The sequence below is a fragment of the Vicia villosa genome, linkage group LG1, assembly GCF_029867415.1.
Source record: "Vicia villosa cultivar HV-30 ecotype Madison, WI linkage group LG1, Vvil1.0, whole genome shotgun sequence".
NCBI classification, from domain to species: Eukaryota; Viridiplantae; Streptophyta; class Magnoliopsida; order Fabales; family Fabaceae; genus Vicia; species Vicia villosa.
Genome location: NC_081180.1, coordinates 93,412,969 through 93,434,079, shown reverse-complemented (window position 1 = coordinate 93,434,079; position 21,111 = coordinate 93,412,969). Strand labels below are relative to the sequence as shown.

At 35.0% G+C, this 21,111-nt stretch overlaps 3 protein-coding genes across 3 annotated transcripts; 2 read left to right on the top strand and 1 right to left on the bottom strand.

The window, feature by feature from the left end:
• Positions 1–5,596: 5,596 nt before the first annotated feature.
• LOC131649386 (uncharacterized) lies at positions 5,597–6,366 on the bottom strand. Its single transcript, XM_058919151.1, has 2 exons — positions 6,151–6,366; positions 5,597–6,046 (listed from the first exon to the last, which is right to left on the bottom strand). Exons 1-2 carry the CDS (start codon positions 6,364–6,366, stop codon positions 5,597–5,599), a joined length of 666 nt encoding a protein of 221 aa, XP_058775134.1.
• Positions 6,367–8,780: 2,414 nt separating this feature from the next.
• On the top strand, positions 8,781–10,178 carry LOC131643560 (actin-depolymerizing factor 7). The gene is made up of 3 exons (XM_058913812.1): positions 8,781–8,914; positions 9,280–9,539; positions 9,786–10,178. Exons 1-3 carry the CDS (start codon positions 8,912–8,914, stop codon positions 9,934–9,936), a joined length of 414 nt encoding a protein of 137 aa, XP_058769795.1. The 5' UTR covers positions 8,781–8,911; the 3' UTR covers positions 9,937–10,178.
• A 7,423-nt stretch (positions 10,179–17,601) lies between these two features.
• On the top strand, positions 17,602–20,075 carry LOC131643558 (protein phosphatase 1 regulatory subunit INH3-like). Its single transcript, XM_058913810.1, has 2 exons — positions 17,602–17,783; positions 19,372–20,075. The coding sequence occupies exon 2, from the start codon at positions 19,460–19,462 to the stop codon at positions 19,829–19,831; it is 372 nt and encodes a 123-aa protein (XP_058769793.1). The 5' UTR covers positions 17,602–17,783; positions 19,372–19,459; the 3' UTR covers positions 19,832–20,075.
• The last annotated feature ends 1,036 nt before the right edge of the window (positions 20,076–21,111 follow it).

Sequence of the window (21,111 nt, the reverse complement as noted above, 5' to 3'; positions counted from 1 at the left end):
TTCTGCAACGACATGATTTGCATAGCTATGAAATATGAAATGTAAAAAATAAGAACGACCAGAGGAACCATTAGTAAAAAAGATAGAGGTGAAGTGAACAAAACATACGAACACGAAAATGGAAATCATGTGCTATTGATTTAAACATAACATTGTCTTGGCGGTAAATGGGTTGGTTCTGGCGGGCCATGAGTTTTTTAGGACTGGGTAAAAAGACTCCGTGTAAACCGGTATTTTTATTAAAAAATTAAAATAAAAATTCTATAATATTTATTATAAATAAAATTAAAAATTATATTATATTAAAAATTATATTATTTTAAATATAATATATTTTTAATTATTATATTATTTCTTATAAATATAATATATTCTTAAATTGGTTCTGTGATGTTTATACCTAAAACTTCTAATGTTGATGCACAATAGGGAATTTAGTATTGGAAAGAGGTTCTGATGTAACAAATCCAAAATGTTTATTTCTAGAACTTCTAAATGTTGATGGCCATAACTTAGCAGGGAACTTAGTAGGGATTGGAAAGAGGCTAGGATCTAGTTTGACTTGGTTTTTATCCAAAGAAGGGTTCTGATGTAACAAATCCAACCTTAAAAAAGTAACACGATGAATAGAAAAATTAATATATTATGATGAAAGATTGTTGATAATATTAATGTATAATATTTAAAAGAGAAAAATAGAATAAAATAGAGATAAAATTTTGTGAAGTGAGAAAAATAAATGTGCTATTTTAGAGTAAGACAATATAAATATAAATATTATATTTTTTAAAATGTATAATTATGTGGGTCTAATGAACTATACACGGCCTATATAGGTTAGCCATAATGGATAACGGGCTTTTCAGCGTTGAATTAAAAAAACAATTTCTTTATCCACCCCTCTGGGGTGAGAACCCCTACTTAAATCCTCATAATGCCCCTGACTTCGGAGATGCATCTCCGAAGTCATTTTTTTTCACTATTTTTTTAGAATTCGGAGATGCATTTTCGAAAATATCAAAAAATGGGTGTTTTCGGGAATGCATCTCCGAAAGTACTTATTTTTCAATTTAAACACTGGATTTAAATTGTCAGGTATTTTCCGGAGATGCATCTCCAAAAACACCCTTCATATACTTTTTTTCCTCTTTCACTATTTCATTCATTTTCCTCCAAACAACAACTCACACCCTCCCCAAAACCTCCATCATTTTCAATCCATCTTTCGTCTCCAAATCGAGTTTCAAGTGGTTAATCATACTAAAGAGGGCATAGAAAGCTACAACTTGAGGTAAATAATCTTCATTTCATCTCTTATTCCACTACATTGTTGCTGATTTGTTGATGAAGAAAACAACGTCAGTTCAGAAATGCACTTCCGAAATACACCACCTAACAAATTTCGGAAGTGCACTTCCGAAATAAGCTCTGATGCAAAATTTGAAAAAAATGTTTTAACAACATTGATGTATTTTGAATATTTTAGGTATGGTGCATCCGGACAATATTGTCGGGGAAGAGTTAGTAACACCAAAAGAGGTCAACGTAGATGTTAACTCTAACAAGCTGGTTAACGATGTTAAAACCATCACCATTGTAGTGGATGTTCGACCACAATTTTCAAATGATATGACTTTCGCTTGTCATGAACATGTGCTAGATTGAGTCCAAAATGAAGCTAGTAAACTTGGATTTGGCATTGTGATATTAAGGTCCAATAATGAAAGTAGTAGAAGGAAAGCCTTTTTTGTGTTGAGTTGCGAGAGGGGTGGGAAGTATGTAGGAACAAACAGGGTGCTAAAACACGATGATACATAATCGAGAAAGTGGGCGTGTTCGTTTAAGTTGTGCGTAACTTGTAGGATTGATGGATTGTTGTGTATTAGCGTCATATGTGGAATTCATAATTATGCATTGAAACTAATATACACGGGCATCCAAGTGCGTGTCGGTTGTCTTGCAAAGAGAAGGATGTTGTTTCTGAATTATCGACAATCAAAGTTGCACCGAGAAACATACTTGCAGATTTGAAGAAAAAACCGGATAGTGTTTCAAATATCAAGCAAGTATACAATGAACGGTACAATCTTAAAGTCATGAAAATGGGGCCGAGGTCGGAAATGCAACACCTTTTGAAACTTTTGGGTGATAACCAATACGTTTCAAGCTTCAGAACTTGTGAGGACAAAGTTACGGTGCGTGACATATTTTGGACTCATCCTGATGATCTACAATGATGAAATGCCACTATTTATGCATAACTATATTGATAATACAGTTGATGTTGGCACCGACGACAATTGTGGGTATCGAGCTGTTGCCGGTTTGCTCGAAAGAGGTGAAGAAAATCACACTCTTATTCGACAGACACTTATTTCAGAGTTGACTTCGCATAGGGACATCTACGACCGATTTTATAAAAATCAAGAAAACTTTGATAAATGTCATGATTCCCTTGTTCCATCACTAACCTCTCACGCACCGATTTCAGAGTGGATGTCATTCCCCGAGATGGACCATCTTATAGCAAGTGCGTACGACCGGGTGTGTGACGATTTGATGAGATTTGGATTTTCAAAGACATTTTTTCCGCTTCATAGTCGCCCACCTTTGGACGCGTCCGACCGCATCATTTGTATCGGGTATCTAAGATCGCGCCACTTGGTGCAAGTTTTTTTGAAACCCGGGTGTCCTATTCTGGCTACCTCTTGTCAGTGGACACATCATACAAAAGAGGCGGACGCTTGGCCGGATCCTTTTTTTGAAAGAATGACGGAGTTCGAACAAATGATGAAGCAAGAGCGAGAGGAAAATAGAGAGAGGTCGAAGAACTTACCGATTTTAGATTTAAGTGCCGACGAATCGTTCAGGGCATTTTAGATTATACTAGATCTTTTTTGTTTGTAATTAGCGGATGTGTGTCATTTTTTGTATGTATTGACGTCATGAATATAAAATCAAACCGATTCAATACATATATAATATACATATATTTAATATTGTCAATGTTTATGTCATTCTCATTTACTTGTTGTCATTTGGTTATATTTGTGGAATTTCATAAAACAGACTGCACACAACAAAATGTATTTTTCTGTTCTGTATTTGCTAAATTCAAAAAAGCACTTCCGAAAATTTGAAGATTCAGGCTTATTTCGGAAATGCATTTTTGAAACTTCCACTGATTGCTAGAAAAGGTTTGTTGGGTTATTATTACTCCAAGAAGTCTATAAATAATGAACCTATACATTTTCATCAACATCAAGCCACAAACAGCAATGCCACAAACCTACCCCACCTTGATTTTGTATACTTCAACAGTGGTTACCTGATGCCATTCCAATTTAGGTTCTCGCGCGACACGCCATTCGCGGATTCGATCTCATCGCTTAACTCTCTCTTGCAATACTTGGAAAATCGGAAGTTTGTCAAGCTTGAGTACTGCTCGCCTTCGCTTAACGACGAGGGAGACGTCCAGTTCACCCCATTTGAAGTCAAGAACGAAGAAGATTTAGCGGTTTTGTGGACAACTTTTGACCGATTTTCTTCGACGGATCCGATCGAGTTGGATGCGAAACTTCAAAGATCGGGAGCCGACGTTATCAAAATGTTGACCCATCCTCAACTACCCGTGTTTAACAATATGTAACTTTATTTTCATGCTGATCTATCTTTGTAATTTCGATTATTTATGATAAATGAAAGCTTTGTTCATTTGTTTTTTGTTTTCTGCATCAGACAATATTTCGGAAGTGCATCTCCGAAATCACTTTTTTTTTGTGAAAAAAGATGATTTAGGAAGTGCATCTCTGAAAACATCTTTTCTTCTAAAAAATAAGGTGTTTTCGAAAGTGCACTTCCGAAATCAACTTTTTTTCAAAAAAAAGTAATTTCGGTGATGCACTTCCGAAATATAGGGGCGTTTCAGGAATTTCGCACAGTTTCTAAGAAGGTTGGGGGGTGGATAAAGAAATTGTCATTAAAAAAGCCTTAAAAAAAGCTGTAACTTTAAGGTCCAAGTCCTATGATTTTTCGAGCCTAGCAGACATGCCCATATGGACTAACTCATTTTGACAGCTGTTTCCTGTGTATATGATATTCCTACACAACTATCATATATCATATGAACCGATTAATACGAGACTTAATATTGTAATTTTTGGAAAAATGATAATGGTTATGATTACTTTTTCACATAACTTGTACTAATGACTTTGTAAATTAAAGAACATATAAATTGCTCTATTTTGTTTGGACATTTATAAACAATATATAATTAATTTTTTAGATTTTATGTCAAATATAAATCAATTTTATTAGTTACCTTTTTTTTAGGCTTTTGCACCGGTTTCCGACCTACATAGTAGATCGACTAATTCGGCTCGTGCTACGGAGGCACTGCACTGGCCAAGCATTGTTTATGTCAGGAATCAAACTCAGTATTCCCTGCATATCGTCTTTTGTAGAGACTCGTTTGCCACTCGAGCCCAAACGCCCGATTATTAGTTACCTCTTTGATATACAGTGAAAGATTTCAGTTAACTGTTGTATTAAATGTTTTTAAACCAAACAAAAAATATATTAGAAATAATACCGTCAAATAGTTTAAATAATTAACTTTTGTTGATAATACTATAAAATTTGATTTTTTGTTTGTTTGAATAATTTATGTATATTGATTCAAAAAGTACTAGATACAAATCACGACGATCAAGTGATCCAGCCCCAAAGATTACTATGACATCCAAAATAAACCCAAATAAAACAAAGCAATAAATAAAATCTATAACATCAACTTAGCAATGCGAGTCTGAAGTTTATTGCTATACCATCCCCTATATGTTATCATATCTATGATATTAGTACGTATAATGCTGATATCTTTCGCCCTCCCAAAGCATTTTGTATTCCTGTACATCCATAAACCATATAATGTCTCTGTCACAACGAGCCAGATCAAAGTTGCATTTTTCCCTTGCCCGTGCCATGTTGGATTAGCCAGTTCAGTTCCTGGCTCCAACCCCCCAGATCGTGTTTAATTCCTATCCAATTCCAAGATATCTTTCCACACATTTTTCATAGTGGTACAGCCGAAAAATAAGTGTTGGATGGTTTCCTCCTCTTCGCAGAAACAACAAGTATTTGATTCCATCGTTCCGTATCACATACAACGGTCTTTCGTTGCAAGTCTTTGGTGGCATGCAAACCATAGAGTCACAATTGCTCGCGGCCTTGCTACGTTACCATACATGAGTTTTCTCCACTATTTTACATCAGCATCATCCTTAATTAAATCCTGATAAATACTGGTCATGTGGAATTTCCTTTTAGCAAACATATCATCCCACTTCACCTGGATTCACATTATTACTTCTCTATTATTCAATACTGTTTTCAAAATCCAAGAACTATCCAGCTTTACCTTGGTTTCCATCACATTCTTATGTCTGAAGTAGTATGTATGCACCCACCATACCCACAAATTGTCAGGTTTTCTGAAGATATTCCATAACAATTTAAGCATCGTAATTGTATTCCAGATATCCAGATTTATGACATTCATACCTCCATACTTGACAGGTTTGCAAACATTATTCTAAGCAATTGGACTTATATTACTTGGTTCCACACCACCTGTCCAAAGAAACGTACGACATATTGTATTGATATTCTTAATTACGAATTTCGGTAATGGGAGACATTGTAACCAATAATTTGCAATTGCGGAGGTAATACTTTTTAAAAGTTCGAGACGACCAACATATCTTAGTAACATAGTGCTCAAATGTTTCACCCTTTCCATAATTTTATCAACCAATATCATATAGTGAGTGATAGAAAGTCTTTTCGTTGTTAGAGGAATACCTAAATATTTGAATGGAAGCAGTCCTTCATTGAACAACGTCTTCTGTAAGATTTGTGTCTTTATTGTATCTTCCACTCCACCAAAGTAGATAGAACTTTTGGTAGCATTGAGCGTTAATCCCGTGGCCTTCGTAAAATTGTTGAAGACATCCATAATAATCTTAACTAATCTTGGATCCCCCTAGAAAAAAAAGCAGAATATCGTCAGCAAACGTCAAGTGGGTGAGGCTCAACTTTTCGCAATTTACATGATGATTAAAGTCGGGGTTATTTTGCATCTTATACAATACTCTTGCTAGATATTCCATTATAATCACAAACAGGTAAGGGGATATGGGACCCCTGCCTCACACCTCTATTTGCCTTCATGATTTTACTATACTCCCCATTGACATTGAACCGATATGAGACTGTGGACACAACAAGCATAATCCAGCAAACAAATTTTGTTGGCAAATCAATTTCATTCAGAATAGTTTCTAATGCTCTCCAGTCCACCATAATGTAAGCTTTTTTTTGCAAATCCAACTTAATCATACATTGGGTGCCCTTCCCTTTCTACCATACCCTTTAATCAACTCGTATGCCAAAAGAATATGACTGTGAATTTGTTGGCCCGATATGAATGCCGCTTGACTACAAACAATTAAAGCTTGCATGGTTTTGCTCAGTCTCACTGTGAGAATTTTGGAGATGATTTTGTAGAGGGTAGTACATCCTGCAATAGGCCTATATTCTCTAATTTCTTTTGCCACTTCATGTTTCAGAATAAGCGTAACCAAAGTGCAATTCACTGTCGGGAAAATTTTTTCTTGCTCAAAGAACTCCTTCACTGCCGCAATTATATCAGTTCCAATAATACTCCAACTTTCTTTAAAGAATTTTGCACCATAACCATCAATTCCGGGAGATTTGGGGTCGCCAATTTTGTGCAAAGCTTTCAAAATTTTGAGTATTTCTGACTAATCACCAGTAATTTGGTAACCTTCTCTCTTTGCTACAATGTCAATTACCTGGATACAATCGGCTTGCTTCCCCATTAAGTTCCCATAGAAGTTAAGCACTTTTTTCTCGATGTCGTTTTGTTCAGTGATGACTGAGCCATTCAGTTTTTGACCTCTGTTTCAAAATCTCTTCATTTATCTCATTCCAAGTAATGACATCTTTTGTACAATGTTTTACCATTTCTATCTTCTCATTATTCATCTTGCCCTCACCAAGCAATTGTTGCACGACAATGAGCTTATCTCTTGCTTTAGCTAGGTGAATTCTGGCACGTGTAAGATTTTTGGTCAATTTGCCTGGATCTTTTTGTAACCTTTTCAGTTTCTTCCATACCACCTCCATAGGACTGCCATAAACAAGATTGTTCCAACTGTGTGCAACAATATCAACATACCATTCCAACTTAGTTGCTTCTTTTGGTTTCAAAAGGACTATATTAGGTGCTACATTTATTTATTGTTGTCCTGTTTCTGGTATTTTCGGCCTCCATTGCTTTTCTACCTTCTTTGTCTCACCTCATTTATGCCATATCTTCTGGCATTTTGGGCAAAATTATGGCTTCCACTCAAATTCAAAGGTTTGTTTCATCTTTTTCCTCCCTTATCTTTGATAGTGATTTCTTGTGGCAGATCTTTTGTGATATCAACTCCCACCAGTATTCTTGCACACGATATTCAGAGTTTGCTCGCCGTACAGACATCTGTTACAATTGGCCTTCCAATGGCACTTACGATTTTTCCCAGGCTATTTCCCCCCATAGGTATAATGGTAGCTTAGGTAGTTTAATCCATACCGGTAGGGTTATGAGCAAATCCTTTTTCATGTTGAGTTCTGGTCTCCACTCTCGAAGTATTATTGGCATATTTCTAATTGTGTAGGGGCCTTTCTTTAGTAATTCTTCCCTTTCTCTATGTGATCCAAATCACAACAGATAATATCTATCATTATGGTAATACATATATGGAAAGGCTACGGAATTCCACATCTTCATCATGAATTATTTAACCGAATGCATACTCATATCTGCTCCAAGAACATACATGATGAGTGCTGTATCCCAGAATTGTAGTTTTGATTCCATATCTTCACCAGCAATCTCTACCTCTACTTCCCCATTGACTATCTGTGGAGCAAAGAATTTTTATTGCATCCCCTTCGATGGGTTTCTATTCTCATTGAGAACATCGGCCCATAATTTTCTTTGATCTCCAGTTGATTCTGCAGCTTCTATCGTTTTCCCCCCAATTTTTATTTTTGGGGTTTCAACGATGATTTCCTCATCTTCATCTGATTGCTTCGCTTGTTGGTCTGGCTTCGTCGATTGGATTGCGATGTCGATGATGACACCTTTTTTTGCCGCCCTCATCCCATCAGAAACCGTATTAAATTAATATTTTATAAATTCAAACGTTCGTGTTTGATTTTAGTTGGAATAATGGGTTTTTCGATTTCAACTTAATTTTTAATTTGAATTGAGAAATAATCTTTAAGAATTAAATAATGCATTTTTATTTAAATTAAATATTAAAACATTATGTTTTATTATTATTTATGTACAACTATTAGTTGAATTGTTTTTTATGTTAAATTAAAAAAATATCTTTGATGTATGACTCAGAAAATCAATTCAATTCTTTGATCATCTAATTGGGTTGGTTTAGTTTAGTTTTACTATTTAGAAATACGAATTGAATACTTCACCCAAATTAGAGATTATTTATCATTTTTATAAAAATTGAAAATAGATATCTACAATAGTTTATGCAGTAGTAATATCTTTTAATTAACTCATGCAAATGCAATCTATCGAAATAACATGGCACATTCTTCTTTCCTTCACAATATAACTTATTGAATTCTCAAATAATTTCAACCTTTGTTTCTTTCCTCTTAATTCTCTTGCTCTCCGTTTTTCTCTCTAATCTCTCATTACCTCTCCCAAAAATAAGGATCTCTTCCTTTGTCTCTCTCGTTTCTCACTTTCTTTCTCAATTGTTTTCTTTCTCATTTTTCCTCAGCTATCTCTATCATCTCCGACAACATGGTAAATTTCGCATCTAAAATCCTCAACAATGCTAAGAATAATAAGAACACAAATCATGCGAGTTTCATTCCTCGCTAGATGGAATTCATGTCCACCAAATATAAATTTGTGTTCTAGCTAAAACCATCATGAGTTAGAGTAATTGCAAATTACATAAAATTTGCCATTTTTTGATGAAATGTCCCCTTGCATGTTAATATAACATCTAATCTAAATGATATTTTCTTGTTTTGGAGCTTCATATATAGAGAATTTTATCAAGCTTATTGATTCATTAGATTACTTGACACACAAGTTATTTATGTGATTATATCCCATGCTTAATTACATGATTCTTTGATTATTTCTTTCAAAAACATGTTTAGGCTAACGCAGCGTCTGGAATGGCTGTTAACGATGAATGTAAATTGAAGTTTCTCGAATTAAAAGCGAAGAGAAACTACCGTTTTATTGTGTTTAAGATCGAGAATCAAGAAGTTGTAGTGGAGAAGCTTGGAGGTCCGGAAGAAACCTACGAGGACTTCAGTGCATGTCTACCTGCTGATGAGTGTCGCTATGCTGTCTTTGATTTTGATTTCACCACCGCTGAAAACTGCCAGAAAAGCAAGATTTTCTTCATTGCATGGTAATTTAATTAATTCCATATTTAATATCATATAAAATATCTATTTATTATTTTGCCATGTATTAGTAGGCAAAATTTCACCATTTAAATGTGAAATAAGTGAGATGTCGTGGGTTCAAAGCATCCTTGCATCTAATGTCTCTGCACAACTATGAATTAAGTTACTTTAACGGGAAAAATAGCTGTTTGCTTTGCTGTTACATATAATTAACATGTTGATCTTGTTGTCGATGTGATATTAATTAGGTCACCAGATATTTCAAAAGTGAGACATAAGATGGTGTATGCTAGCACCAAGGACAGATTCAAGAGGGAACTTGATGGCATTCAAGTTGAGTTGCAAGCAACAGATCCAAGTGAAATGAGCTTTGACATCGTTAAATCGCGAGCACTATAAAATGTCTCTCATTCCAGTTATTCATGAATCTTTGCCCGTATAGCTAGCTTTTGCAGCACTAATTTTTTGCTTTTTGTTCTTTGTGTCTTTATGGTCTAAGGTTTAGTATAATACTAGAAAAACACATACACACATACACTACAATGCGTTTAATATCACATTAGATAGTTTACTTATTGTATACATTACATTATTTGGCTTCTTAAAGTGTAACTGTACTTAGCTGCAAATCCATTTCATTCCTACATGTGTTCTGTTATTTGACTTCTTTTGTCAAAACACCCCATCGTTTCGTTCTTTACAAATAAGCTAAGCGGACGCTAATCAAATTACTCGAAGAAATACTTTAATCTGCTTGCTGTTAGAGGATAGACCATAAGATTGTTGTGCAAAATAACATGATATTATTTGTTAAAACATTACAAATCCCAATCTGCTCAAAGAATCAATCTCATATCCTACCAAATAAGGGACACTAAACAAATACATGATTTAAATTTGCATCGACATTGCATCTTCACCTACAACCTAGTTAAAATTTAATTTATAATGTATGGGCATGTTGTTCTTTGTTGCTAATTTATTTTTCAACAACTTGTAACAACTTCATTCATCTGTCAGCTGAATTAGTCTGCAAAAATATATTAATCAAACAAATCTATAAGCTCTCGGAGATTCTTCTTTCCATACAAATCATCTTATCCAACTCCACCCTCCCCATCCTAATTTATACATCTCCGCAACATAAATATTCTTGTCAATACACATATTAATTAAACAATTAAATCTTTCACAATTGACCACTCTCTACAACCACATATCACTTCAAAATAATGTATTTTTTTTATCTTTGATCTTTTACCTCAAATTCTTGAAGAACCATTTCTCTTTCCAAACGTCCACTCCACATTTGAAAAACAAAATATTTTTCTCTAAAGTTGAGTCTACTTCTCCATCATTACACCACTAGCCCTGATGGGTAACGAGGGGGCAATCACATTGATTTAGAACAGTCACATAAATGTGAAAGAAATTGCATATTCACTCAAAACCTTAAGACATTAGGTATATGAGTCATTTCACTTATAAAATGTTCAACATCTATTTTTTAAAGCAATGGGAGACTTCAAACTCACACTTGTATCACAATAATTCCCCCTCAAATACGAGTCCATCAAATATGCTCCTTCTCAAGTGAAAGCTCTTTCATCTACATATACTTGTAGAGCCGTTAACACCCTTACCACATCAGGAGCACTTCAATAGAACATGTTGTTTAATAACCACCATGTTAGAGAGACTTCAGATACAAGAAGTCGATCCCTTATTCGAACCATCAAATTTGATACCATTGATTAGTCAGGGGGAGTGTTGAGAATCAAGTGTGAGTGTGGATAATAGTCCCACATTGGAAATGTGTGTGGTGACTTGAGCATATATAAGTGGGAGAACCCACTCACCTATCACCTTAAGCTTTTAGGTGAAGAAGCGGTGTCTCTCCCACAAAGGTGTGTTGTTCAATGGAATGTCCCGAAATTAACAATGCTCCTCGCTCGACCCTCCCCCGATGTTGCGCTAACAATGGTATCATGAGCCTTTGGTTCGAGAAAAAAAAGGGGCCGGCTAAAACTTGTAGTTGAAAGTAAACGGATACATGTAGTTGAAGAGAATCAACGGATACATGTAGTTGAAGTCAACGGATACAAGTGTATGTGGAAGAGAAGCTAGCTTCCACATGAGGGGGAGCATTGTGTAAGACTCACACTTGAGGGGGAGTGTTGAGAATCAAGTGTGAGTGTGGATAATAGTCCCACATTAGAAATGTGTGTGGTGACTTGAGCATATATAAGTGGGAGAACCTACTCACCTATCACCTTAAGGTTTTAGGTGAAGAAGTAGTGTCTCTCCCACAAAGGTGTGTTGCTCAAAGGAATGTCCCAAAATTAACAATGCTCCTCGCTCGACCCTCCCCTGATGTTGCGCTAACAGGGGGAGGCAACCACTCTAATAGCTCTAATATTGCATGATAAAAGCACCAGTGATAACAAATCTACTTTGGGAGATCTAATATTGGCCCATTTTCTCACTCAAAATTATTATAATAACAACAACAACAAAGCCTTATTCCACTGAGTGAAGTAACATGGATCAACTATTGCCATAATTTTTTATCCATAACCATGTTCATATCTAAATCGTTAATTTCGAGATCTTTCTTACTAACTTCTCTTTTAGTCCTTTTAGGTATTTCTTTTCCTTTAGTTGTTTAAATTTTCTCAATCTGATCTACTCTCCTTACCACATAATTTTCAAGTCTTCTCTATATATGCCCAAACCACTTAAGTCTATTTTCCAGCATCTTCTCTACTGTAGGTGCTACCCTAACACTCTCTCTAATATTTTCATTTCTAATCATATCCTTTCTAGTCTTAACTTATATCCATCGCAATATCCTCATCTCTGCTACACCCACTTACTTTATTCTTGTGATGATTCTTAAGGGAACAACATTCTGTCCAATACAATATCATAGGTCTTACTGCATTCCGATAAAATTGTCGCTTCAGTTTGAGAGATACCCTTGTGTTTAATGGTTTACATCCCCTTATATTTCTCTATTATTTTGTATTATAGACCAAAAATATTTAAACTGTGTGACTTGAGGGATTATATGACCTCCAACTTTCACATATAAGTTAGAAACACTTCTTATATTGTAGAACTTACATTCCATATACCACGTCTTACTTCTGCTTAGGAAAAAACCATATGTTTCTAAAGCTCGTTTCCAAGTCTCTAACCTCTCATTTAAATCCTCTTTCAAATTTTTAAGTAGGACTATATCATCTACAGAAAGCATGCATTTCGGTGTTAGTTATAAGATGTGTTCCATAAGTACATCCAAAATTAAGGTAAAATGGTAAGGGATTAGGGACAAACCTTGATGAAAATCTATTGTAACGGGGAACTCGTCCGTTTCTCCACCTTGTGTCTGCATGCTAGTCAATGCCTCTTGATACATATCTTGGATAACTCGAATATATGAAATCCTAACGATTTCTTCTTTAGGTCTTTCCACAAAATCAATCTAAATACTCTATCATACGCCTTCTCCAAGTCAGTAAAAATTAAGTGCAGGTTTTGTTGTTCTAAACTTGATAATTTATCAATAAATAGATTAGATAAATTTCTACTATCATTCGATACTGCTCCATCACACATCATTGTAAGCTTAATTACACTAATATGATGTTAGTAAAAATCTATCCAATCCATTTATTGATAAACCCTGAAGTCTAGACCAAGTATATTTCTTTGGATAAGAGTAAGATCCATCTAATCTAAATCCTCAATGAAGTCATTAAATGAGATAAGTACATTGAATTTAGAGTTTGGTAGACTCTTTTTTGACATCCAATATTTCTTTATTTGGAAGTGCTTTTGGTACAAACATTTAAAAACTTGAATTTTATTATAGTTATTATTTTTTCAATTGTACTTATTAACAATTTATTTAATTTTTTCTCTTTTTCAATAGGTGCCTTTTCTTTAGAAGGTTTTCTTTTTCACCGAGTAGAGTTGGTAATATGCCAAAGGTTGATCTTTATATATTTTTTAGTCCAACTTTTTTGAATTTCATATAATTTAGAGTGTTAAATAGAGTTTTCCGTTTGTTCAAACATTGACAAAATACATAAGTCATATCTGTTGTTGACCCTTAGCTAACCAGAAATTTAAATCATACAAAAAAAAACTTGATTAAAAAAAGTCATATAAAAGATAAAGAGAGCTCAATTTGCCACAAAATTATAGAATTACATGTGAACATAAAAGAACAATAAAGCACTAAAATAAAATACGATACATACTCATAAAATGACATGAAAATAAAAATAGAAAGAACAATAAAATGGATGTCTCCCATCAATCATTTCTCTAATGTCTTGAGCTTGAAGGCTCTATTTGTTAAGTGGTGGTATGCAAGGCAAATGACTCAATTGTTTTCTCATGCTTTTTTCATGGTAGTGTTTGAGCCTCTGGCCACTGACCTTAAAAACAGCTTCATTTTTATCTTTTTATCTTTATCATGAAGATGAAGAGACTCCTATTCTGTTTGGGCGACCATTTTTGCTTACTAGTCGCTGCAGTATGGATCTCGAGAAAGAGACACTAACGGTAAAATCATTTGATGAAGAGGTAACACTGAAGGTGTTGAAAGTCAAAAAGAAAGGTGTAGATGAGAATAATCACTCTTCGGTTGATATGATTAAAATTGAGGAAGAAAGCAAAAGTTCAAAACCTCTCCCATAAAAAGTCTCAAGCGTAGTCTCTCAGGTGGTCTCAGTTCATGCATTTATGAAAATTCCTAAGTTCCTTCAAGAAGTCAAGAAGAAAAGATAAAGGAACATCAAGGTGAAGAGATGAGAGTGGAAAATGATTCAAAGAGAAAAATGGTTCATGCTTTTCATCCACATGAGTTCTCGGTTGCGGAAGTGACAAGCAACAAGGTGTACAAGAGGAAGTGCCCTCCATAAAAAGGGTGATGGACCGTCGAGCCATGCGACGATAAACGAAGCGCTTCGTGGGAGACAACCCACGCTTTTAATAAATTAGTTTTATTTTTGTGTTTGTTTTGTTTTCAATAAATAAAAAAGGGGTCTCTCTAGTGAAAGCTAAGAAGCGACAGTTGGAGTTGCATTACCCTCTGTGAGTTACCCCTCTCGGTCTTGTTGTGAAACATTAGGGCCAATATTCAGTTCAAATTTGGGGGGTTTACTCTTTGCATTTTTCTTGTTTTGTTGTGTTATGATGTGTAAAACCATATATTGAGCCCTTCCCAAATGTGACAGAACTTTTTAATTTTTTTCATAAGAGTTTTGATTTCAAAAGCGACCGGGAATAATATATAGAGATGAAGGGATAGTTGTTTGAAGGTAGGAAGTTCAAAGTAATGTGACAGAAAGGGGGTTTGTTTGAACACCCTTGGTTTTCTAAAAAGAGATAAGAGTCCAAACGTATAGATTTGTCCCATAGTGCTTGTATCCTGAGAAGTACTACTTGAGTAGTTTATTTTGACAGTCTGGCATAATCTAGATTCACATGCATGTATGAGTAAAAGGCAGCCGGCCTGCTAAGTTGGGTAACCCTCACCCAGTTATTCAGCCCAAAGGAGGTAGATCCCCAGCGTCGTCCAAATAAGGACAATACACAAACTAAAAAGTTTTGAAATTTCATCGTTAATCATTACTTATTTGGTGCCTGAAAAAATCAGAAAGCCTTGGTTAGTTTCATGCATGCGATGATCATCATAAATTTGCATTGCCTTACTTTGATTGTCCGGATGAAAGAGGAGGAAAATCGGAAAAAGACTTAAGTACAAAACATAGTTAGAGAGGTATCCGAAAGGGGAGCTCAAGGTTTAAAGGTTCTTGTAAAAACTCTTCACTTCATGTGAATGTATGACTAACGGTCTCTTGATTAAAAGTAACAGAAATCTCACGTATGAGTACCGGTATGCTGTGATGTTTATTTTCTCTTGTAATTGTCGCTTGAGGTCAAACAACGATTTAAGTTTAGGGGAGTTTGATCAGTGGTTTTTACACTGTTAGTTACCGTTAATTTTAGTTGATATTTCTTTATTTTGTCGAGCGTTTTACTTCATTCTACTACATTTATGCTTTGGTTGTGTATTTCACTGTTTGCAGCCTCACAGGAATAAATTAAGGCAAATCAATGTGAAAAAGTACAAAAAGTAGAATTTTGAAAGAAGTGAAAAATCATGCTACAGGAGGCCTGACGTGACCACCCGTGTCACCTGACACCAGCCGTGACAGGATGAAGCGTGGCCAATAAAATACAAAAGAGATGAAAGTCATAGGGCTGACACGGCCCGTGTCAGCAAGTGTGAGATCTGGAAATTTTCAGCATATTTCTCATCGTGACAAACGTGTAGTATTTTGATCATAACTAGAGTTTCGTAACTCGGAATGACGTGGTTCCGGCGGCAAAATTTTGCTAACGAAAAAGACTACAACTTTGATGAAGACCTCAAAGCCAAATTATGAAGTCAAGGGTTAACACGGGCCGTGTCAGGAGGCTTGAGACAAAAAACCAACTTTTAAGATGACAGAAGTCTGACACGAGTGCCCGTGTTGTCTGACACGACCGGTGTCAGCATGTGACGCTGATTTCATGATTTTTTCATATTTTGTCCATGGGTTAAGATGTGGGGGCGTTTTTGGTACTTTCAACCGACCTAAGTGAATGTGTGCTATTTAATTGAGTTTTGAAGAAGTATGAGAGGACTTTTTGGCAAGAGAAGAATACACGATTGGAGATTGGAGAAAATAAGGGTTTGGGAGAGAAGAAGATTTTTATGAACGGAAGCGATTGAAGATAAAATTTTATCCAAATTATTGTAATGTCTCTATTCTGTATTTTGTTTTCTTTGAATACTATGAGTAGCTAAACCTCCAATGCTAGGGGGTGTCCCTGATTAACATTTGTAATGACTTTGATTTCCCAATTTCAGTGATATATTTGTCTTTCATGTTCATTTTAATTGTACAATATGTTTAAACTTTCCTCGTCGGACCAACAGGATTGATGTATGACTAGCAATTTGGCTGGACCGCCAATGTTAGAATTTTTGTACAATTAGACTATGGTAGATATTGCGTTGGAATAGGGATACCCTGTAGTAATCGGAATATTCTTGATAATCCAAAGGCTTGATTTCATCATAATTCGCTAAGGAATTAGGATTTAGGATTAATGCTCAAAGGTTTGCCCACTAAGAAATTAGGAGCAGGCATCCTTAAAACCGGTAATTGATAAGTTAGAATTTGTTATTGAAATAAGGATTTAGAGTACCCTGACATGTTACTCATATTTGGCCAAATAAATCTTTTTAGTTTACTTGCAATTTAATTCATAATTCTCCAAACCAAAATCCCAAGGCTTTTGTTTAATTTAAATTTAAAATAACTTTTTTTCTTTTTTATTTTTAAAAAACGTTGAATATTAATTTTTTTCTGCTCCCTAATGCTACAACTAGGGTGGCAAAACGGGCCGCCCGCCGCGCCCGCCACCCGCCTCGCCCGCCAAAAGACGAGCGGGGCGAGCATGCCCGCCAAGTAAAATGAGCATAAAAGTCATGTCCGCCCCGCCTAGATGGCGGGTGGCGGGCTTACCCGCCTATTTTTATTTATATTTTTTTAATAGATTAATAGGCTTTTTTTACCTTTTAATTAAACTTTTCACTTATTTTTTAAAACAATTTTTTATAAAAGCAACTTTTTAACAAATTTACTTAAAAAAATATTACATATATTTATAAATAAATGTATAAAATAAACCATCAAGAATTAAAATTACTAGAATTAACTAAAAAAAGAGTGAATTTTGGAGGAGAGACGGGTTTTGGCGGGCGCGGGCTTCGGCGCGGCGGGTATGGCGAGCGGCAGATTTTTGCGGGGCGAGCTTTGGCGAGCGGCGGACCTAAAATCCCAACCCAACCCGCCATTTTTTGACAGTTGGCGGGCCACAACACATTTTGCCACCCCTAAGCTACAACTATTCCAAAATGATAATAATTTATTTATTACTAAAGTTTTGAATTTTTTCTCAAAAGAAAGTTATTCTTAAAAACAAATTAATTCTCTTCATCCCTTTATTTTGTTCCTCTTCGTAAAAAAATTGTGTTTCTCAAAGCAGAGTGCATTTATTCTCGTTCTCTCTCACCGTTGATCATCAACCTAAAATCGCCACCGTTTCAATCTTCGCATCGTTTGTCTCCTCTCCCGCGCAAGGCCACACCTGAATCTCCTCCGTCTCTACAATCGAAGGTTTTTCCCTTCTCATACCTCTTTTCATGTTCGATTTATCAAAATTAGTTTTTCGAGTGCTGAAATTGATTCGATTTATATTAGGGTTCTTCTGTTTGATTCATGTAGATGCATCAATTTTGTTTGTGGGTATTTTAGTACAAATTGCTCATGAAATATGAGGATAGGAAATGTTGTTTGTTGATTCATTTTTGATTTAGGGTTTCTGTGTGTAACCTGTAGTTTGTGCTAAAAGGGGGCTTTGTTGCTGTTTAGGTTTTGATATACTTTTTGTTTCCGTTGCAAGTGTGGATTTGCTAAATTGATGAAATTTGTAAGGAGAAAATGTAAATTATTAGGTTTAGAAATGGGTTTATTTTTTCTTTGATTTTTCATTTCTTGTGTTTATCTAGCTGAATGGATTTAGAGGATTGTTGTTTGCTGTGACAAGATTTGGGTATGCCGTAACTTGATTTGATGGTGTATTCTGCGATTTTGCTGTTATCCCTTTTAATGCTTGCTTGTTTTGATCTTTTAATAAGCTTAATTTTTTAGTTATGTTAAAAGGTTGAGCATTTAGGATTTTGTTCATCTTAACAAATATGTTCCCAAAGAAAATAGAAGGCCACTTTTCTGAGTTGATAAGCTCTATTTTGTGCAACTAATTTGCCTTAAGTTCTAGACATTGTTATTTAGGTTCAATAATTATTGATTTTCTAGTTGGTTATGCTTTGGATTTCGGTAGGATATTCATTATACATTTGATTGAGAAGTGAATTTGGACTGAACAAGCTTGTGATATGTAATACTGAATTTATATTCTTTTGGGTCAAATGTATTTGAGCTTGTGAGTTTCGGCCTTCTGGACGCCAAGTTGAATCTGCAAATGTGTTTTGTTCTGTGTAGCTTATATTATGAGCCTTTGTGAGATAACTGATTATTTATTCACACAATTCTTTACTTGCCTCTTAGAAGTATTAGCTAAATACCAGTTCTGCAATTTACATGCATTTATGACATTATTTAGGCCATTTGGATTTGGTTTGTATCTCGGCTGAATAGATACTTTACTGTTTCTCTTGAAGAATTTCAAAAAGTATTTACGGATAAAGGTTGGTATGCATGTGGTGTTTTCTTGGGCTAATATAGTTTGATACCCTTTTTAATTTTGCGTTCACTTTTCAGCGATCTGATTGAGTTGCTGGTTGTGCTTACTGCTTAGTAGATCTGAATTGGGATCCTTGTGTTCCCGTTTTGTTTTCATTTAGTAGTTGTTGTTGTATCATGTATGTGCATGTTCAGTAAGATTCTAGCTTAATAAGTTGCTATATGTTTTTAGGTTCTTATATTGCTGTAATTTGTTTTTCATGTTATTAGGTTCCTGATTTCTCGTTCACATTCAGAAACTGCTTTTCCATCCTCTCAAGATGTCTCTCTTCACTATTAATATTATTACTATTATTATTATACTATTTATGAATGTAGTTTTGTTAACAAAGTATAAGTGCAAATTTGATCATACCATGGTTTTATATAAGTTTGTTAAACCAAACATTATTTATTAAGAACTAACATTATTTTTTATTTCTTTCTTGAAATTGGGTTGAAGGTGAGTAAAAGAGACACAGAGCAATCTTGGAAATTACTCAGTCAAGATTTCATAAACTCACATATCTTGTAGTTCTGTTTTGCCAATCATGGACAGACACAGAGGCACCGCCAGACAAGTAGTGCTGTCTTCCCCTTCTGTTACTGGCACCACCACCATAACAATTGAAAGCTCAGTTCCATCATCCTCTTCTCAGCAAGAACAGCAGCAACCTGAAGTCCTTTTTCTCCCCCTCAATCGCAAGAAGAAGAAGGTCTCGTGGAAAGACGGAACTGTGGACAATGAGTTCATGCAGAAAAAGAGTTCCAAGAAGTGTTGTATCTTTCATAAAGAGAAGCCCTTTGATGAAGATGATAGTGATGAAGATGATGTGCCCCACGGCTCTGATAAACATCCCCATGATCACGGTGACAGTGAATTTTGTTGCAAGAATCATGATGAAGCTGGCCCAAGCAGTTAGGTTCTGATTGATCAAAGCGGTGATTACTGAACCACAAAAGCCTTATATTTTATTGTGTAAATGTTTCTAGAATTCATTCAACTTAAGTTGATTAGTAAAAGGAATTGTTTAGTTCTTGTTGCAAGTATAAAATCATGAAATTAGAACTAGAGGAGTGTTTTGTTTAAACTTAGTGTTGATCTCAAGAATTCTATCGATATTACTAGTGCTTTCCAGAATAAAACTAGTGCATTCCAGGATAAAACACGGTTTTCTTCATATAAACTACTCCAAAGAAAGAAAAAATGACTTCTGCCCTTTCAGGACAGCTCTTTCCGGTAGGATATAGGATTTACAGATGGTGGGGCTGTACCGGTGAGTGAAGTTCAAATCCTGATCTATCCTTACAATTTCTATTTATTCCCTTCAATCATGATATGTCCTTGCATTCTTCCACAGCTCTTAAAATGTTACAGTTTTCCAAGGCTTTGACAAGATCTTGGCAACTTGCATTTCAGTTATGCAGTATGTTAAGTAATCTTCCCTCTAATTTATCACAGAAAAAGTGGATATTTTTTCCATATACTCACTTCATATATGTTTGGTTTAACAATGCATTTTGTGGTAGCTTTACATATTTAGATAGAAGCTACCTTTTGGAGCTTCTAGAAAATTACGGCAGAGTAGCATTTGAATGTGAGTTTGATTGATGAAAAGCGATACCAAACATGCTATTCTTTGCATTTCAGTTAAGAGATACGATTTGTTAGTTAAGATATGGCAATTTTTTGCCAACCTTAATTTGATACAACAAAGATTACAAACATAGATATATTCATCTTCACATTATGATGGCATCACAACATTTTTCTTCTTTGAACACTATAAAATTGAAGAGTTGAAGAGGTTGAACACATGTCCCATAATACTTTTTCCTTTACTTTGTCATTGCCACCGTCAGAATCACAAGCCAATGTTTTTACCATTTGTTCATCTGTCATTGTTAGGAAATAACACTCACTCCATCCTGAGTTGCGTGCATAGCTCAAATAACCACCTATATGCTTGTATAAGGTTCTACCTAGATCTACCAAGATCTGTGCTCTTTATACCCTCTCTAATCACATCATCATCATAAACCAAAGCCTTTTTCACTATGTGTACTTAAATATACATATAAGTCTATCACATTTCATCTTAAAAATTAAACAAACACACAAAAAATTGTATGTTCTTTTAAGTGTACAATTGCAATTTAAGCTATTTAGACATGTTCTCTCTGCTCGCACAACTTCGTGATA